This window comes from Heteronotia binoei, chromosome 15 (assembly GCF_032191835.1).
Source record: "Heteronotia binoei isolate CCM8104 ecotype False Entrance Well chromosome 15, APGP_CSIRO_Hbin_v1, whole genome shotgun sequence".
In the NCBI taxonomy this organism is placed as follows: Eukaryota; Metazoa; Chordata; class Lepidosauria; order Squamata; family Gekkonidae; genus Heteronotia; species Heteronotia binoei.
Genome location: NC_083237.1, coordinates 3,384,332 through 3,403,044, shown reverse-complemented (window position 1 = coordinate 3,403,044; position 18,713 = coordinate 3,384,332). Strand labels below are relative to the sequence as shown.

The window sequence follows — 18,713 nt, the reverse complement described above, 5'->3', positions numbered from 1 at the left end:
TTGCTGACTCGGCGGAAGGGGGAGGAGAGTTTCCCACTGCTGCATTTGCTCCTCCTTCCTCTCAATTCCCGCATTTCTAGATTCCAGCAGCCCTGGTTCCACATCCAGCGTTGGTGGTATAGTGGTGAGCATAGCTGCCTTCCAAGCAGTTGACCCGGGTTCGATTCCCGGCCAACGCAGTATAATTTTTTTTTTCCCCCTCTCCCCTTCAACCTTTGAGCTGGCTGGTTTGTTATAAAAGGCGAAGGATCCGCCTTTTGACCCCAAGCAAGGAAGCTCAGGCGGAAATAGGATTTTATGTAACCCCTGCTGGGAACAGTTTTATTTAAAACCAGCATGTGTGCTTTGTCACACAACTCTCTGCATTATTTCCTGCACCTAAAAAATGGAGCAGTTTCAGGATTCAGAGCACAATGACCACCATCCCCTCCCCTAAATCACCTTTCTGGTTGTGCAGATTTTCCAGAGGGGAGCCACGTTTGTCTCCAGAAGATAAGCCAGATTTGAAGCCAGTAGAAGCCCAGAGTCAAGATTCTCAGTCTGCATTTCCCAGTCAAAACCTCCTTTTGTCAGATCGGAAACAGACCACCCTGGAATAGGTTCTCATGAGATTTAAGAACGTAAGAGAAGCCATGTTGGATCAGGCCAATGGTCCATCCAGTCCAACACTGTGTCACACAGTGGCCAATAGATGTGTGTGTATACACGCACACACACACACAAATATATGTACTGTAGCTAATAGCAACTGATGGACCTCTGCTCCATATTTTTATCCAATCCCCTCTTAAAGCTGGCTATGCTTGTAGCCACGGCCACCTCCTGTGGCAGTGAATTCCACACGTTAATCACCCTTTGGGCAAGTAAGTACTTCCTTTTATCCATTTTAACTCAACTGCTCAGCTATTTCATTGAATGCCCACGAGTTCTTGTATTGTGAGAAAGGGAGAAAAGGACTTCTCTACTTTCTCCATCCCATGCATAATCTTGAAAACATCTATTATGTCACCCCACAGTTGACATTTCTCCAAGCTAAAGAGCCCCAAGCATTCTAACCTTTCTTCATAAGGAAAGTGTTCCAACCCTTGAATCATTCCAGTTGCCCTTTTCTGGACTTCTCCCAATGCTATAATATCCTTTTTGAGGTGCGGTGACTAGAATTGCACACAATATTCCAAATGAGACAGCACCATCGATTTATACAGGGGCGTTGATACTGGTTGATTTGTTTTGAATTCCCTTAATAATTCCCAGCATGGCGTTGGCCTTTTTCATTGCAATTGCACTGTCTTGACATTTTCAGTGAGTGCAGTGTGCGCGCACACAGCTTATACCCAGAATTGAAGTGTGGTCTTATAGGTGTTCCTGGACTCAAGACTTTGTGACAAGACTAGACATTCTGCACCTAAGAGCTCCTTTTAAAGACTCGCTCTTTCCCTTTGTAAAAGCCTCATCCTCAGCCAACACCTTTGCTACATTTCCCTCTGGGGGAACGTCAGTACCAAGTCTCAGCGCCTTTGGAGGCCAGCCTGATACTCAGAGGAGGGGTGGTGCCTTTGGGAACAGCACACGATATCTGACCAGCCCCTTCTGCTACGGAATTCTCTAGGCAAAGGAGGCATCAAGTGTAAGGAAGAACAGCTTACATTGCGCAAAGGTGGCATGAGAAATCTGTCTTCCAAGAAGTGTTGCAGACTAAGCCAAAACTAAGTAATTGTGGTGTGCCGGTATAAGAATATAAGAGAAGCCATGTTGGATCATGCCAATGGCCCATCCAGTCCAACACTCTGTCACACAGTGGCCAATGTGTGTGTGTGTGTGTGTGTATATATACACACACACACACACACACACACATATATATATACTGTGGCTAATAGCCACTGATGGACCTCTGCTCCATATTTTTATCCAATCCCCTCTTGAAGCTGGCTATGCTTGTAGCCACCACCACCTCTTGTGGCAGTGAATTCCACGTTAATCACCCTTTGGGTGAAGGACGTCCTTTTATCCGTTCTAACCTGACTGCTCAGCAATTTCATTGCATGCCCACGAGTTCTTGTATTGTGAGAAAGGGAGAGAAGTACTTCTCTACTTTCTCCATCCCATGCATAATCTTGAAAACATCTATCATGTCACCCCACAGTCGACGTTTCTCCAAGCTGAAGATCCCCAAGCGTTTTAACCTTTCTTCATAGGGAAAGTGTTCCAAACCTTGAATCATTCTAGTTGCCCTTTTTCTGGACTTTTCCCAATGCTATATCTTTTGAGGTGCGGTGACCAGAATTGTACACAGTATTCCAAATGAGACTGCACATCTGACCACATCCAAAGCTGGTTTCTTAAAAATACTGCTGGACTCAAATCTAGCTGTGCTACCGCAACTAACTACCCTATGAACCTAATTTGATACCACCTTCGATTGTGTACATTTTAAAAAAAAACATTCTATTACAAGCTACCTCGGGGGCTTGAAAGGGCAGAAAAACCACACTCAGAATATTTAAAAGTTTTGTAGTAAATGCAGTCAAAATTTGTAAAAAGTTTTTATTTTATTATTTTTTTTGTTCTTGAAAGGTACAAGTTTTGTACTGCCGGAAAGCGAGAATTTGTCGGAAATTCTCCAACAAAACGACAATTTAAAATAGTCCCCCAAGCCAACACAAGAATCACGTTTGCCCTCTCAAATCACCCCCCCTTAGCACAAAGCGGAACTGAAAGCAGTCATCAGACCGTGCCCCCCCCCCCCCCCCATGGGAACAGAAAGGGACCCAGGAAATGACTCAACTTTTAACATGCTTTGCAGGAAAAAAATAATCGCCAACTTGACAAAAGTTTTAATTAGTTAAAAACAGTATCAAGAGCTTTTTTTATTCCCAGACTGGAAAGCAAACAAAAATAAAGAGAAAGCATCTAAAGTCAAGAAACTTTTTTAAATTTTTCAACATAAATAATTCCTGACGGACATGTAAAGAAGCATTCGTATATCTGCAGCTGGAAAAGGGGGCACCGCAATCGTGCAAGAACTCTGGGGAGCCGGAGTTTTCTCCCTCTCACAGAAAGACGAGGTTGGACTTCGTCTTGCTGACAGCAGAAGGTGCATCTTGCTTTGTGCTCCCCCCCCCCAAACCTACAAGTGAGGTTGCCCCCCCCAGGGTATATGTGTGGCTTTGTTAGGTAGTCTTGAAAGATTATTTACAAGGTATTTTTTTAAAGATAAAAATGCCAAAGTGGCAGAGCGTGGAGCTTAAAACTCCTTTGTTGAGAAAATAATAATAATAATGCAGAAAGAGGGGGGAAGTATCTCTGCATAACAAGCCCCCCCCCCCCCTCCCAGCCAGCCACTGATTTCCAAAGATCACGAGGAGGATGGAGACCACGCCCCAACTGATCTCAGTTGTCTTCATCGCTGTCATCTGGACTGATGGCCGGGCTGGTGAGGCTGTACGTTGGCGACGTAGGGCTGTAGCCAGGAGAAGTCGGAGAGTACGTTGAGCCTTTGGGGGAAGTCGGCGAGTAGGTAGGCGAGGTCGGGCTGTACTTGGGGGACGTCGGCGAATAAGTGGGGCTGGTGGGGCTGTACTTCGGAGAGGTTGGCGTGTAGACAGGTGATGTCGGCGAGTAGGTCGGGCTGGTTGGGCTGTACTTGGGCGTGGTGGGGCTGTACGTAGGCGAAGTCGGGCTGTACTTCGGTGAGGTCGGGCTGTACTTGGGGCTGGTTGGGCTGTACTTGGGCGACGTCGGGGTGTACTCTGGGGAGCTGGGGCTGTAAGATGGGCTGGTTGGGGTGTACTTGGGGCTGGTCGGGCTGTAGCTGGGGGAGCTGGGGCTGTAGCTGGGCGACGAGGGGGTGTAAGTCGGTGACTGCGGGGTGTAGCGGGGGCTGGAAGGAGAATAGCTGGGTGAAGTGGGGCTGTAGGAGGGGCTGGTAGGGGAATAGCTAGGGGAAGTTGGGCTGTAGTTCGGAGAAGTGGGCGTGTAATTGGGAGACGTTGGGCTGTAGCTGGGCGACGTTGGGCTGTAGCTGGGAGAAGTCGGGGTGTAATTTGGAGATGTTGGACTGTAGTTGGGGCTGGTGGGGCTGTAGCTGGGCGACGTCGGGCTGTAGCTGGGCGATGTCGGGCTGTAGCTGGGGCTGGTGGGGCTGTAGCTGGGCGATGTCGGGCTGTAGCTGGGGCTGGTGGGGCTGTAGCTTGGCGACGTTGGACTGTAGCTAGGGCTAGTTGGGCTGTAGCTGGGCGACGTCGGACTGTAACTGGGGCTGGTTGGGCTGTAGCTAGGTGATGTTGGGCTGTAGCTGGGGCTGGTGGGGCTGTAGCTAGGTGACGTTGGGCTGTAGCTTGGGCTGGTGGGACTGTAGCTAGGTGACGTTGGGCTGTAGCTTGGGCTGGTGGGACTGTAATTTGGGCTTGTGGGAGAATACGAGGGAGAAGTTGGGCTGTACGAGGGAGATGTGGGGCTGTAGCTGGGACTTTGTGGCGTGTACCCTCCAGGGGACCGGGGCTCATAAGCAGGAGATGTTGGGGAATAGCTGGGAGACATAGCTCCACCTGGAGGAGAGGAGGAACAACAGTTAGCTGACAAGCCCATCTTTTTAAGGCTCAAGGGTTGCATGCGAGGCGTAAATGCGACGGCTCACCTGGCGACGGAATGTATGGGCTGGAAGGCCCAGGAGAGCCGGGAGAGCCAGGGGTGGGAGACCAGGCGGGAGAATAGCCCGGACTGAAGCCACTGGCATCCGAGGCGGCACTGGGAGAGAAGCCGGCGGCGCCAGGAGTCATTCCACTCCCTGTAGAGGAAAAAAAGGAAAGGATTAAAACTAGATTGGGGACCCATTTGGTCAAAAGAGAACCTTTAAAAATCCTCACACATTCCGTGTGTGTCTATGCGTGCGTCCACGTGTTTAGAAACAACCATCCTCTGGCAGAAAGCAAATGTGCCATAAAATCTTAAGCGAAATAAATTCCCTTTAGTGCAGTGTGTTGCAGGAGTCTGGGGGCTACGTCTTGAACTCCTCTGGGTTTGCAGAGTCAATGTGGAACCAATGTTCCCTCTAAGCTGAGTTAGCATGAGCTAGCTCACAGATTTTTAGCCTCCAGCTCACACATTTTTGTCTTAGCTCAGGAAGGATGACCCCGGAGCACAATAATTGATGCAGCAGCTCACAACTTTTAATGCCAGGGGCTCCCAAAGTAGAATTTTTGCTCACAAGACGCTGCAGCTTAGAGGGAACATTGTGTGGAACTACCCTGGGATTGAAGTCAGTCTAGAGAGAAAAACAGTCCAAGCTTGAATACTTAATGCTAAGATAGTATTTATTGTCCGGGGGTGGGGGGGAGAATGACATACAGATATCAGAGTAATTCATTAGAATATGAAAAAACCTCCCCAAAATAAAAGAAAGGAACGTTCCCTTGTCTGCTCACCAAGCCCTTCAGAAAGGAGTACTGGAAAAGCAGCCCCAAATGGTAGAAAAGACCATTCGCTTATACTTTTCTGCTCGCCTAAAGGATTCACTGCAAGATGCCGATCCGGAATGGGGCGATCATGGAAGAAAACCAGACCCCTCCCTTCCCACCCTTTGGTAACTCAGCAGTGACATTAACCTAGATACATAATTTCTTTAGGTTCTACAGAAAGTATCATGCTTCATGTAGTTATCTGGGATGCTTAGGCTATATAGTCTGGTACATGGAAGCCATGAAACTAGGAATTCGGGCAGAAAGTACTTTTGGGGGGCACTGCTTGACCAAGCTTGTTACGCTTAGGTGGACAGAAAGAAAGCAAAGACTTGTGGGATACCTGAACCAAGGAAAAGCAAGCTAGCTACTTTAAAACCTCCACAGCACAGAAGATTGAGGTGGGGCTGTACGTAGGCAAAGGACAGAAGGCAGAGCCTCCTGTAACCCCCGTTTCTGCAACATAGTAGTTCACCTCCAATATGGCACCGCTGGTATGTTTTTGGTGCCCATTTGCTTTTCCCCCTAAAGAGTCAATCTTTGCTTTCCTTTTGCCTCCCATCGTAGGAGAAGGCTGCCTTAGAATCTTGAAGCATTTTCCAATTGCCTCATGGCAACTGCAACTGGCCCCGCCTTCCATGGCAGCCATTTTGTGCTGGCACCCACTATTCTCGCTGAAGAAGACTTAGGAACTGAAATGCACCTGATTTATCCTTGTGAATAGAGGGGAGGTGCATGCTTTAGGCAAGCAACGATACGGGTGTTATTTCTGTAGATGGGATGCATTTTGCTTAAACTTCTTACAACGCACTTGTTTCCCAGCAGTTATTTCCTCCCCCCCCCTTCTTCCTAGACACAAGGATTTTAAAAGATTCTCTCCTCAATCTCTCCACTGATTCACATGACTTTTATCGCTAAGTCCTCTTTTGCAACAGCGGGTTGAAATCTGATCAGCTGCAAAATTCTATACTTAAACATAAACTAACAAAAGTAATGAAATTAAATGAGCACGGTATATTCATGTACTTAATTTCTGGCTGCCCAAACCCCACCCAGATAACACAATGAAGGCTCCGGGAGAGAACAGCACCCCCCCCGCAAACAGGTGAGGGAGAGGGGCCAAGCAAGTCCATCTAGCCTGAATTTGCAGGAAATAAATCCAAGCGGAAATGTCACTGTGTTAACACACCCTCCCTTGCCCCAAGATACATACCGACACTAGGGGACCAAGCTCCATATGCTGGCGTGGCACCTTGGTTCCACGGAGTCATGGCAGGTGACATTCCACCCATTGGACTGGGAGCTGAGCCAAAGAACATGCCAGTGGCTGCAAGGGACAGAAAAGTGTTAGAGGACGATGTGACCAGCCCCGCCATGCAGGTAAGATCCCCTCCTTCTGCAAGATATCTACGGAGGACACCTCCCTTCACTGATGGGACTACGCCCTCCCCAAATTTATCCATCCCACTTCACAGAATCCTTCCCTTAAATACCCTCCCATGAAACCTGCCTCCACCCCCTCCTCCCAATGTCTCTTCTATCCAGACGCTGAAGAAAGCAACAATGACTGCAGATTTATACCCTGCCCTTCTCTCTGAATCAGAGACTCAGAGTGGCTCATAATCTCCTTTGTCTTCTTCCCCCACAACAGACACCCTGGGAGGTGGGTGGTGCTGAGAGAGCTCTCCCAGAAGCTGCCCTTTCAAAGACAGCTCTGTGAGAGCAGGTGCAAGTGGTGGAGAATCAAACCCGGTTCTCCCAGATAAGAGTCTGCGCACTTAACCACACCAAACTGACCCCTCAGCTTCTTCCAGCTGCGACCTCCATCCCTCACAACCAGACATTTCTAAGAGGGGAATATCCCTCCCTGCAGGTTTTTTTTTTTTTAAGCAGGAACTCCTTTGCCTATTAGGCCACACCTCCCTGATGTAGCCAATCTCCCAAGAGCGTACAGGGCTCTTCATACAGGGCCTACTGCAAGCTCCAGGAGGATTGGCTACATCAGGGGGGCGGGGTCTAATAGGCAAAGGAGTTCCAGCTACAAAAAGAGCCCTGCCTCCCTATAATTACTTTTTTTGGGGGGGAAGGTATTTTGTATATATGTGTGTATTTGTGCCTGGAAGTCACAGCGGCTCCGGTGACTGGCTCCTACTGGGGGCCTGGAGAATATTCAGGGAGGTGGCTGAATAGAGCCTGCCCCTGCCTCCTAATTGGGTATTTCAACAGTCTCCCATCTAAGACCTACCCACAGTTGAGCCTGCTGAGCTTCCGAGATTGAGCTTGCCTGACCTATCTGGGTCAGGGCTCAGCCTGACACTTTTAACCAAACTACTGCCTTGGCTCTTTACCTGCCCATCATTTTTCCCCATGAAGAATTTAGTCCGGAGTCCTACCACACAAGCATATGTACCTGCAGAGCCCTATGTGCTCCCCCCCCCGCCCCACATCACCAATCTTGAGCCAAGACAGGAATTGCTGGGCATTATCACTTTGTTCCTCTGAGCAAGGGGAGGGTCAGTAAGCCCACCCCTCCGGCAGCACATTCCGCAGCAGTATCAAATCACTCTGCCCTAAGAACATAAGAGAAGCCCTGTTGGATCAGGCTAGTGGCCCCTCCAGTCCAACACTCTGTGTCACATAAGAACATAAGTGAAGCCATGTTGGATCAGGCCAGTGGCCCCTCCAGTCCAACACTCTGGGTCACATAAGAACATAAGTGAAGCCATGTTGGATCAGGCCAATGGCCCATCCAGTCCAACACTCTGTGTCACATAAGGACATAAGAGAAGCCATGTTGGATCAGGCCAATGGCCCATCCAGTCCAGTCACACAGTGGCCAAAACCTGCCCGCCTCCAAGTGCCATCAGGAGGTTCACAAGTGGGGATAGAAACCCTTCCACTGTGCCCCCCCCCAAACACCAGAATACAGAGCATCACTGCCCCAGGAAGAGAGTTCCAACGATAAGTTGTGGCTAATAGCCACTGATGGACCTCTGCTCCATATGCTTATCCAATCCCCTCTTCAAGCTGGCTATGCTTGTAGCCGCCACCACCTCCTGTGGCAGTGAATTCCACGTGTTAATCACCCTTTGGGTGAAGAAGGACATCCTTTTATCCATTCTAACCTGACTGCTCACCAATTTCATTGAATCCCCATGAATCTTGTACTGTGAGAAAGGGAGAAAAGGACTTCTTTCTCTACCTTCTCCATCCCAGGCATCATCTTGTCAACCTCTATCATGTCACCCTGCAATCGACGCTTCTCCAAGCGTTTTAACCTTTCTTCGTAGGGAAAGTGTTCCAACCCTTTAATCGTTCCAGTTGCCCTTCTCTGCCCTTTTCCCAACGCTACAATACAGGGGTGGGCCAACGGCAGCTCTCCAGATATTTTTTGCCTACAACTCCCATCAGCCCCAGCCACTGGCCATGCTAGCTGGGGCTGATGGGTGTTGTAGGCAACCCCCCCCCCAAACATCTGGAGAGCCACCATTGGCCACCCGTGGCTATACTATCCTTTTTGGAGGCGGGGTGACCAGAATTATACCCAGACTGCCCTCCAAGGTCAGGTTTCTCAGCCCGGCCCGGTACTTACGGCCGCCCACTCCCAGGCCCGGAATGTTGGTGGGGATCTCCATGCCGTATTTGCATTTCTCTGCGTCCAAGAGAAGGTCAAAGCAGCCAGTGCCGGCGGGGGCCAGCTGGCCCAGCATGATATTCTCCGACACCCCCTTCATGGGGTCGCTCTCGCCGTGCACAGCGGCTTCCATCAAGACGTCCACCTGGGGCAGGCAAGGAAGGGACCCAAGATGACTCACAGCTCTTCGTCTCTTTCCCCTCCCCCGGGCCGATGGACACAAAGACCTTCCCCCGCCCACCCCCCTCCACCCCACCGCTTACCGTCTCCTCAAAGGAGCACTTCATGAGGGGCCCCGTGTCCTGGCGGTTGACGCCGTGGCGAGTGATGGCCATTAAATGCCCGCGGCATGTCATCGTGTCGCACAGCAGTGCCAAGTGGCGGTAGTTGACGTAGGAGCCGTCGAAGGAGATGACGTGGTACAGCTCCCTCTCCAGGGCCTTCCTTACCGCCTCGATGCCCAGCACCTGTGCAAGAGAAATTGGGCTCCGGGAGATCAGAGAAGCACCACCGGGGGCACCTATCTATGCCCACCTCTTCATTGCCACCCCTCGAGTAGAAGGCAGTGAGGCCCCCAGCCGGGGGCCTGACAAGTATCTTCAGAAAGCGGGTAGGGCCGCTGCAGATCTGATCGGCTGCACAACTGATCAAAATTAAAGGTGTTTCAGGGGCAGCAGCTCCCACAGGGATGGTTTCATCATATCACTCCTTCCCCCCCCCCCCACACTGTATTTTTAAAAGTATCCCTCTTTTTCCCCCGGACTTGGGCTTCCTCTGTGTGTGGGTGAATATTATAGCATGGGGTAACTAGAACGATTAAAGGGTTTGAACACTTTCCCTATGAAGAAAGGTTAAAATGCTTGGGGCTCTTTAGCTTGGACAAACGTCGACCGCAGGGTGACATGAGAGAGGTTTACAAGATGATGCATGGGATGGAGAAGGCAGAGAAAGTAGTACTTTTCTCCCTTTCTCACAATACGAGAACTCGTGGGCATTCAATGAAATGGCTGAGCAGTCGGGTTAGAACTGATAAAAGGAAGTCCTTCATCCAAAGGGTGATTAACATGTGGAATTCACTGCCACAGGAGGTGGTGGCGGCTACAAGCATAGCCAGCTTCAAGAGGGGATTGGATAAGCATATGGAGCAGAGGTCCATCAGTGGCTATTAGCCACAGCTTATCATTGGAACTCTTTGGGGCAATGATGCTCTATATTCTGGTGTTTTGGGGGGGGGGCACAGTGGGAGGGCTTCTAGTCCCATTGGTGGACCTTTTGATGGCACTTGGTTTTTAAAATATGGATAAAAATATGGAGCAGAAGTCTATCGGTGGCTATTAGCCACAGCATATTATTGGAACTGTCTGGGGCAGTGATGCTCTGTATTCTTGGTGCTTTGGGCGTGGGGTGCAACTTCTGAACCTCCTTTCTTTTTTGGCCAGTGTGACAGTGTGTTGGACTGGATGGGCCATTGGCCTGATCAAACATGGCTTCTCTTATGTTCTTAATGTTCTGGGCTAGATTCCACTCAAGGCAGGCTCAGTGGTCGTGTCTGGCCCCTGGGGGCTGCAGCTTGCTGAAGACACTGCCACCAACCTCTTTTCCAAACCCCTTTTTTAAAAACCAGGCCTCGGTTCATGGCAAAGGCCATTCCCCACCCCCACCCCCCCTCTCTCAACAGCACCTGTCGGCCCTGACAAGGCCTCCTTGTCCCAGCCCTGCCTGAGAGAGACGCCCACCGTGAAGATCTCCACGATGTCGTTGGAGGTGGTGCGCACGGGGTCCACGTCCTTCTCGCTCAGCACCCGCATGAGGCTCACGCCGTCCGTCTCCAGAATCCACTCCTGCAAGGCCTTGAACTCCCCGTCCTCGGTGATGATGATTTTTTTCTTGTTGTCTGTCTGGGGCAGATGCATGTACACCTAGGGGGCAGGCGGGGAAGCAGAGAAGGGGGAGAACGTCAAAGGACACCCCTGCAAGCAGCAGCAGCAGCATCAGGCCAAAGGGAGAAGGGAGGGGGCTCTGGGGCCCAGCCAGGAGGAGTTCCCAACCTTGCTGATTTGCTCAATGCCTTGAAGGGTCATGTCCGTCAGCATGTTGGACTCGATGCAACGAAGGAAAACGTCATCATCCATCTTGTCCACCACCTCTTCCTCCTAAACAGAAAGGGGAGGGAGGGAGGATTAAACCTCATTTCCCAGAATCTGGCATAGCACCAACGAGGCCAACAGGCTCCCATAAGGCACACCGAACCAACAAATTTGTCGACACAATGAGAGCGGGAAGGGGCCATGCCATCTGTCTCTGCTCTTTGTGGCCCACCTGTGGACGGCCACCTGGCCCGTTCCAACAACCCCACCTTCTGGGCTGGAACACCCCTGCAGTGATACTGCAAACTGGAGAGCCAGTTTGGTGTAGTGGTGAAGCGTGCGGACTTTTATCTGGGAGAACCAGGCTTGATTCCCCACTCCTCCACTTGCAGCTACTGGAATGGCCTTGGGTCAGTCAGAGCTCTGGCAGAGGTTGTCCTTGAAAGGGCAGCTGCTGTGAGAGCCCTCTCCAGCCCCACCCACCTCACAGGGGGTCTGTTGTGGGGGAGGAAGGTAAAGGAGATTGTGAGCCGCTCTGAGACTCTTCGGAGTGGAGGGTGGGATATAAATCCAATATCTTCATCTACCTCACAGGGTGTCTGTTGTGGGGAAGGAAGGGAAAGGAGATTGTGAGCCGCTCTGAGACTCTTCGGAGTGGAGGGCGGGATATAAATCCAATATCTTCATCTACCTCACAGGGTGTCTGTTGTGGGGCAGGAAGGGAAAGGAGATTGTGAGCCGCTCTGAGACTCTCCAGAGTGGAGGGCGGGATATAAATCCAATATCTTCATCTACCTCACAGGGTGTCTGTTGTGGGGGGGGGGGAAGGTAAAGGAGATTGTGAGCTGCTCTGAGACTCTCCGGAGTGGAGGGTGGGATATAAATCCAATATCTTCATCTACCTCACAGGGTGTCTGTTTTGGGGGAGGAAGGGAAAGGAGATTGTGAGCCGCTCTGAGACTCTTCGGAGTGGAGGGCGGGATATAAATCCAATATCTTCATCTACCTCACAGGGTGTCTGTTGTGGGGGGGAGAGGAAGGGAAAGGAGATTGTGAGCCGTTCTGAGACTCTTCGGAGTGGAGGATGGGATATAAATCCAATATCATCATCATCCTTCTTCAAACATGGGTGAAAAGTGACTCTCGCCAATTCACACAAGGCATTCAGAGACTACCAGCCATGTGAACTAGCTCAGCGGCTTTCCTGCCAGCAAGGAAAGGAAGTCTGGGATGGGATAACTTCTGCACTCGAATGTCAGGCTCCCAACCTGATGGCACTGCAAGACAAGGAGTAGTTTCCCACCCCCCACCTCTGCCCCCAGTTCGTTCTAGCAGGGCTGGCAGCCCACTTGCCCCTCTGTCTCTCAACAGGAAAGAGCTTTAGAGATTTCTGTGGGTCTAATGGCCCACGATTCTATCACTGCCTGAGGAAGTCAGAGCCTTATGGGACCTTGCCCAGTTCCGCAAGCCTTGCAAGACAGTATTATTTCAACTAGCCTTTGACTGACTGACCGACGACCACCACGATCTCAGAGCCAACTGGATGCCCAAGAACGCTGAATGCCATCCTAAATCATATGGAATTAGCACCAAATTATTGAAACTGTTTTAAATAGTTTATTTTAATGTTTCGTTTAATTGTTTTTATTGCTATCCTATTGTGCTTTTGAGCCGCTCTGAGCCTGCTTCGGTGGGGAGGGCAGGAGAGAAATCGAACAAACCCGGGGTGACCAACGGTAGCTCTCCAGATTGTTTTTTTGCCTACAACTCCCATCAGCCCCAGCCATTGGCCATGCTGGCTGGGGCTGATGGGAGTTGTAGGCAAAAAAAACATCTGGAGACCCACTGTTCCCCATCCCTGTGAGACTTAGACCATGAAGTAGCCAAGGGTAGCTCTCCAGATGTTTGCCTACAACTCCCATCAGCCCCAGCCAGCATGGCCAATGGCTGGGGCTGATGGGAGTTGTAGGCAAAAAAAAACATCTGGAGAGCTACCCTTGGCCACCCCTGACTGACTAACCTGTCTCGGGCCATCTCCCCTCACGAGGGACTACATCAGGCGGTGACCAAGCACAAGAGCAGCTGAGCTGCCCACTGCCTGGGAGGGTGCCCAACAGTTCCTCCCCCTCCCGTTGGGCCCCACCTCTTGCATCTTGTTCTCGTCGCTGTTCATGATGCGAATCCGCAACACCAGCTTCTCAGCGTTGTCGTCGTTGAAAATGCAGTTGAGGTCGTCCCCAAAGCCTGCGGCAAAAGAGGACATGCAGTTTTCGTATCCCTGTTTGCCCGAGGCTAACCGAGAGGGGCCCTTTGGCCTTCGTGCTGCCCCCCGCCTCCCTCACCGGCATTGATCTTCTCCGCGATCTGCTCCATGGTGAGCTTGCGGTCCGTCATGTGCTTGCGGTCCAGTTCCACCCGCAGCAGCCAGGGAGAGATGCGGGTGACATCGAAGTCGGGCATCTCGTAGTAAACGTTCACCCACTCCTGGTCCTCGGCCACCACTGTGTTCTGTGGGTTGGGGTCGTAGTAGATGGCCGTGTTGGCAGTCACTTTGCGGAGGGTCGTGTGTTCCAGGCGGCAAAGGATATCCTGGAAGACAGAGAGGGGAACCGGGTACCAGAGCTTATTAAAGCGGTAAGAAAGGAGACTACCTGCAGCACCAGGTTCAGCTATTCTTCCTGCCAATACCTGCCATCTTTTATTGTATCTATGCTGGTAGAAAAGAGCAAGAGTCTGGCAACACCTTAAAGCAGGGGTGTCAAAACATGTGGTCTGGGGGACAAATCAGGCCCTTGGAGGGCTCCTATCAGGCCCCCGAGCAACTGGCTGTCATCTGCTTCCTTCTCCCCTCTCTCTTGCTTCCTTCTGCATCACAGCTGGCTTTGCAAGGCTTGCTCAATCGCACAGGAGCTACAGAGCAAAACCTCTATTTTCCCCATTGGCTGAGGCTCCCCCCTTGGAGAGGAAAGGGTTACATAGGGGGCATGTGTTACATAGCATGAAGGATTGACTCCTGGGAAATAAATTTAACTTAAAATGGGAAATGACTGAAATTGGGTGGAAAGAACCATAAAATTAACATTGGAATTTCACAAATACTAAGCATGACACACAATGTTGGACTGGCCCGATCCAACATGGCTTCTCTTCTGTTCTTATAAATCTGCAATTCTTCTTCTGCAGCAGAAGAGCTAGATTCAAGTCCCCACCCCCCAGCACCTTTAACTCTTGAATCCAGCTACGTGCTGTCGGAAGAGGAGGGATCAAGAGGGCTGAATTCCAGGACTGTACATTTCTATGCCTGTCCTTTGAGTCTCAAATGCCCACTCTCTGCTCCCCCACCCCAGCCTGCCCTACAACGTCACGACCTCTCTCCAGTCTCCTCCCCCGTTACCTTGGCCCTCTCTGCGTCACGGGCAGACTGCCCCAGAAGGAAGACGGTCAGCGAAGGAGTCTTGGGCTTCTTGGAGATGTTGATCAACTCCTTGAGACGAGGCACACCGAGGGTCACGTTCTTGGCCGAGACGCCGGCGTAATGGAAGGTGTTCAGGGTCATCTGGGTGGCGGGCTCGCCCAGGGACTGGGCAGCCAGCGCCCCCACCATCTCACCTGGGTGGGCCTGGGGGTGGGGGAGAAGCCAAAGCAGCTGTCATGCCAGGTCTGGCCACCAGCCAACCCAGAGGGTCTTCCCCACACCAAACACATGCAGCTTGCTTTCCATTGATATGAACGTATATATGAACATATGAAGCTGCCTTATACTGAATCAGACCCCCCTGGGTCCATCAAAGTCACTATTGTCTACTCAGACTGGCAGTGGCTCTCCAGGGTCTCCAGCTGAGGTTTTCCACGCCTATTTGCCTCGACCCTGTTTAGTTGGAGATGTCTGGGATTAAACCTGGGACCTTCTGCTTCCCAAGTAGATGCTCTGCCACTGAGCCACTGTCCCTCCCCTTAAGCCAGTCCTGTCTACTCAGACTGGCAGCAGCTCTCCAGGGTCTCAAGCTGAGGTTTTTCATACCTATTTGCCTGCACCCTTTTTAGTTGGAGATGCCAGGGATTGAACCTGGGACCTTCTGCTTCCCAAGCAGATGCTCTACCACTCAGCCACTGTCCCTCCGCTTAAGTCAGTACTGTCTACTCAGACTGGCAGCGGCTCTCCAGGATCTCAAGTGGAGGTTTTTCACGCCTCCTTGCCTGGACCCTTTTTAGTTGGAGATGCCGGGGATTGAACCTGGGACCTTCTGCTTCCCAAGCAGATGCTCTACCACTAAGCCACAGTCCCTCCCCTGCTCTCCAGGGTCTCAAGCTGAGGTTTTCCATGCCTCCTTGCCTGGACCCTTTTTAGTTGGAGATGCCGGGGATTGAACCTGGGACCTTCTGCTTACCAGGCAAATGCTCTACCACTCAGCCACCGTCGCTCCCCACTGACAAGCCTCATCAGCTGATGCGAGGGAATTCTGGGATGTTTCGCCCTCTGTGGCTGCACTGGGCCCTTCCCAGAGCACCAGAAAGCGACTTCCCATGCTGCCATTTTTGCACGAACTGCTCCTCTCAGAAGGAACTGGGAAATCCCAGCGCTCCTGAAACTCTGCCTCCTGCCTTCCCTCTATATGCCTTTCCCCGACTCTTTTGTATTCGCGCTTTTGTTCCGTATTCCTGCCTCTGACCCAGTTTGCCACTTGCTTTTGTAGGGTTATTACGCAGCCGTGCGCCTCCAGCGCCACTCACAATGGCCTGGTTGAACTTGGACTCGATCTCCCCCAGCAGCCAGTCAAAGGCCTCCCCGCTGAGGCGGAACTCCTCAATCATGCGCCGGCTGCAGAGAGTGGAGCGCAGGTGGATGTTGAAGAGGAGCGTGGCATTCTCCTGCGCTTGCTTGCTCAGCGGGTCATCCCCGTTCACAATCACCAGCTTCTTGCTCAGTTCTTTCACTCCTGTGTTCCGAGAGGTGGGAAGAGGGAAGACGACCAAGGACGACATGAGACATGAGGCTTTTGGGCAGGATTAGCCCTTACAGCTTACCAACACCCTCCCCATTGGCTGTCCCCCATCTACACCCCACCCCCAGCACCTGGCCCTCAACGCCTCCCTTAGGCCCCTCCCCTCCGGGACAGGCTTTTCCCAGCATGCCACTCACCCTCCACCACTTTAATGGGGTGCAGGTCGGAGGGCAGCCGCGTGTTGATGTGGAAGATTTTCTGGGCATTCCAGATCATGCGCAGCAAGTTGCAGGGAAGAACAACCTGTGGGGTCAAGGAAGAGTGGGAGTGGTCAATGCAGTAGTGTGTGTGGGGATTGAAAATGGTAAGCAGAAGGTCCCAGGTTCAATCCTCGGCATCTCCAACTAAAAAGGGTCCAGGCAAACAGGCGTGGAAAACCTCAGCTGGAGACCCTGGAGAGCCACTGCTGGTCAGGGGAGGGACAGTGGCTGAGTAGCAGAGCATCTGCCTGGTAAGCAGAAGGTCCCAGGTTCAATCCCCGGCATCTCCAACTAAAAAGGGTCCAGGCAAAGAGGCGTGAAAAAGCTCAGCTGGAGACCCTGGAGAGCCACTGCTGGTCAGGGGAGGGACGGTGGCTCAGTGGTAGAGCATCTGCTTGTAAGCAAGGAAGTTCCAGGTTCAATCCCCGGCATCTCCGATTAAAAAGGGTCCAGGGCAAGGAGGCGTGAAAAACCTCAGCTTGGGACCCCGGAGAGCCACAGCCAGTCTGAGTAGACAGTACTGACTTGTAAAGATTGTAAAGACTGATCATAAAGATCAACGCTCCCTCTAATCTTATGTCTCTAAACTGTGAAGTCTTGCGAGCAAAAATTTTTACTTCGTGAGCTACTGGCACTGAAGGTGTGAGTGAGGAATTTGGCTACTGCATAAATTAGATTGCTCCGGAGCTATTTTTCCTCAGCTGAGACACAAATGTATGAGCTGGAGGCTAAAACGCTGTGAGCTAGCGCACACTAACGCAGCTTAGAGGAAACGCTGGTTAGGATCCGCTGTGCCTTCCCTCAGTTGCAGCCTCTGTGGCCAGCCTCAGGCTACTTCACCTATGGTAGGGGTCCCCACGGAACCAAGCAATACCGTTCCTGGTGCCCACCAGTGTTCCCTCTGAGTTAGTGTGAGCTAGCTCACAGATTTTTAGCCGGCTCACACATTTCCGTCTTTGCTCAGAAAAACAGCCCCGGATCAAACACATTTACGCAGCGGTTTAATGCCAGTGGCTCACAAAGTAGAATCTTTGCTCACAAGACTCTGCAGCTTAGAGGGAACATTGGTGCCCACCAAGTGCTCTTAGAAAGCAGGCAGGCCAGACGGGCTTTTTGCTCAGCAAACCTTCTGACTACCCACCGGAGATCTGACTGGCTGTGCAGATTTTCTAAAGCACTGCTTTGGTTGCAGCTGCCACCACAACACAAGGAGCTTTAATTGTGTGACTGAAGGTCAGCTGAGGCAGCCATTTTGTAGCTGCACCCACCACAGTATCAGAATTCCTCCCCCTCAGAGGCATAAAATGGTTAGGGACTTTGCCCTTTTTTTCAGGCTGTGGGCACCTTTGGAATATTGATACTTGAACGTATTTGGGGACACGGGAACTTCTCTCTCAGGCATCAGTAATGCAGCGGGGGAGGAGAAGGGACGCCACTCCGTCCTTTCAGCCAGGGAAAAAAGGGGTTGGGGTGATGAAGAGAGAGCGGCTCCATCAGCCACACTCCGCTACAGGGGCCCAGACACGTTAGGAAAACATGGAACCTAATCCTGCCCCAGCTCTACCTCAGGGTGCCAAGAGAGAAACAAGCAAGGCCTCGCTCACCTTGCTGTCTCCGGTGGGGAAGATGACCCGCAGCACCTCCCGGTCCTCCTTCATCTTCTCAAACTCCCTCTCCAACTCGTTCTGGATGTGTGCGTTGCTGAGGATGTCCTTCACCATCTCCTCCTGCAGGGTGCGCCTCAGGGCACGCTCGTTGGTGTAGTCGAATTTGAACCTGAGGGAGAGGAAGGATGAAGCTGGCTCTTTCCTCAGCCTGTGGGTGTCTATGTCGTAGGACACCCAAACCCTTCCCCAGATGACACCCGACAGAGGCCTGGGGTGGGGAGGGGGGGATGCTCTGAAATAAACGTCTTTCCCATCTCTGAAGCACATTTTCCCCCTCATATTTTTGATTTTATCGGTTATAAATTCTACATACATTACATCTTAATTACATCTCACTACATTACCTCTTGATACATCACATCTCGATACATTACATCCTAGTTCTTAATCCATTAGAAAAAAAGAACCCAGAACTTATTTAAAAACAGAGAACAAAGGTAGTTATTTCACATATATTACTTATTAAACTTCTACCGTCATTTCACCATTTTTATTTGCCCTATTAAATATTTCCCCCCCTCAGTTTTAACCCACTGCTCATATTGTTATTACTCACTTTTAACTCCTTTTTGTATCCAAACATATACTTTAGCCCATTTTTCAGCGGCTAATTGTTTTGGCTTCCCATTCACTATTGCCGTAAGCATGTCTAGTTCTGCAACT

The 18,713-nt window shown here is 51.1% G+C and overlaps 1 protein-coding gene and 1 non-coding gene across 3 annotated transcripts in view; one reads left to right on the top strand and one right to left on the bottom strand.

Annotated features, from left to right (window-relative positions):
* Positions 1 to 107: 107 nt before the first annotated feature.
* TRNAG-UCC (transfer RNA glycine (anticodon UCC)) lies at positions 108 to 179 on the top strand. Its single transcript has one exon. It is a non-coding gene; the product is annotated as a tRNA-Gly (tRNA).
* A 2,354-nt stretch (positions 180 to 2,533) lies between these two features.
* The window catches only part of POLR2A (RNA polymerase II subunit A), a 42,159-nt gene continuing 25,979 nt past the window's right edge, over positions 2,534 to 18,713 (bottom strand). For both annotated transcript variants that reach the window (XM_060256692.1, XM_060256693.1), the window contains exons 17-29: positions 17,988 to 18,159; positions 16,321 to 16,426; positions 15,912 to 16,117; positions 14,575 to 14,799; positions 13,523 to 13,769; positions 13,324 to 13,424; positions 11,142 to 11,246; positions 10,830 to 11,012; positions 9,357 to 9,560; positions 9,052 to 9,238; positions 6,673 to 6,786; positions 4,640 to 4,789; positions 2,534 to 4,550 (exon numbers count right to left, since the gene is read on the bottom strand). In XM_060256692.1, the coding sequence (XP_060112675.1) occupies positions 3,394 to 4,550; positions 4,640 to 4,789; positions 6,673 to 6,786; positions 9,052 to 9,238; positions 9,357 to 9,560; positions 10,830 to 11,012; positions 11,142 to 11,246; positions 13,324 to 13,424; positions 13,523 to 13,769; positions 14,575 to 14,799; positions 15,912 to 16,117; positions 16,321 to 16,426; positions 17,988 to 18,159 (3,157 nt within the window). In that variant the 3' untranslated portion in view covers positions 2,534 to 3,393. The remainder of the gene's footprint in view (positions 4,551 to 4,639; positions 4,790 to 6,672; positions 6,787 to 9,051; positions 9,239 to 9,356; positions 9,561 to 10,829; positions 11,013 to 11,141; positions 11,247 to 13,323; positions 13,425 to 13,522; positions 13,770 to 14,574; positions 14,800 to 15,911; positions 16,118 to 16,320; positions 16,427 to 17,987; positions 18,160 to 18,713) is intronic.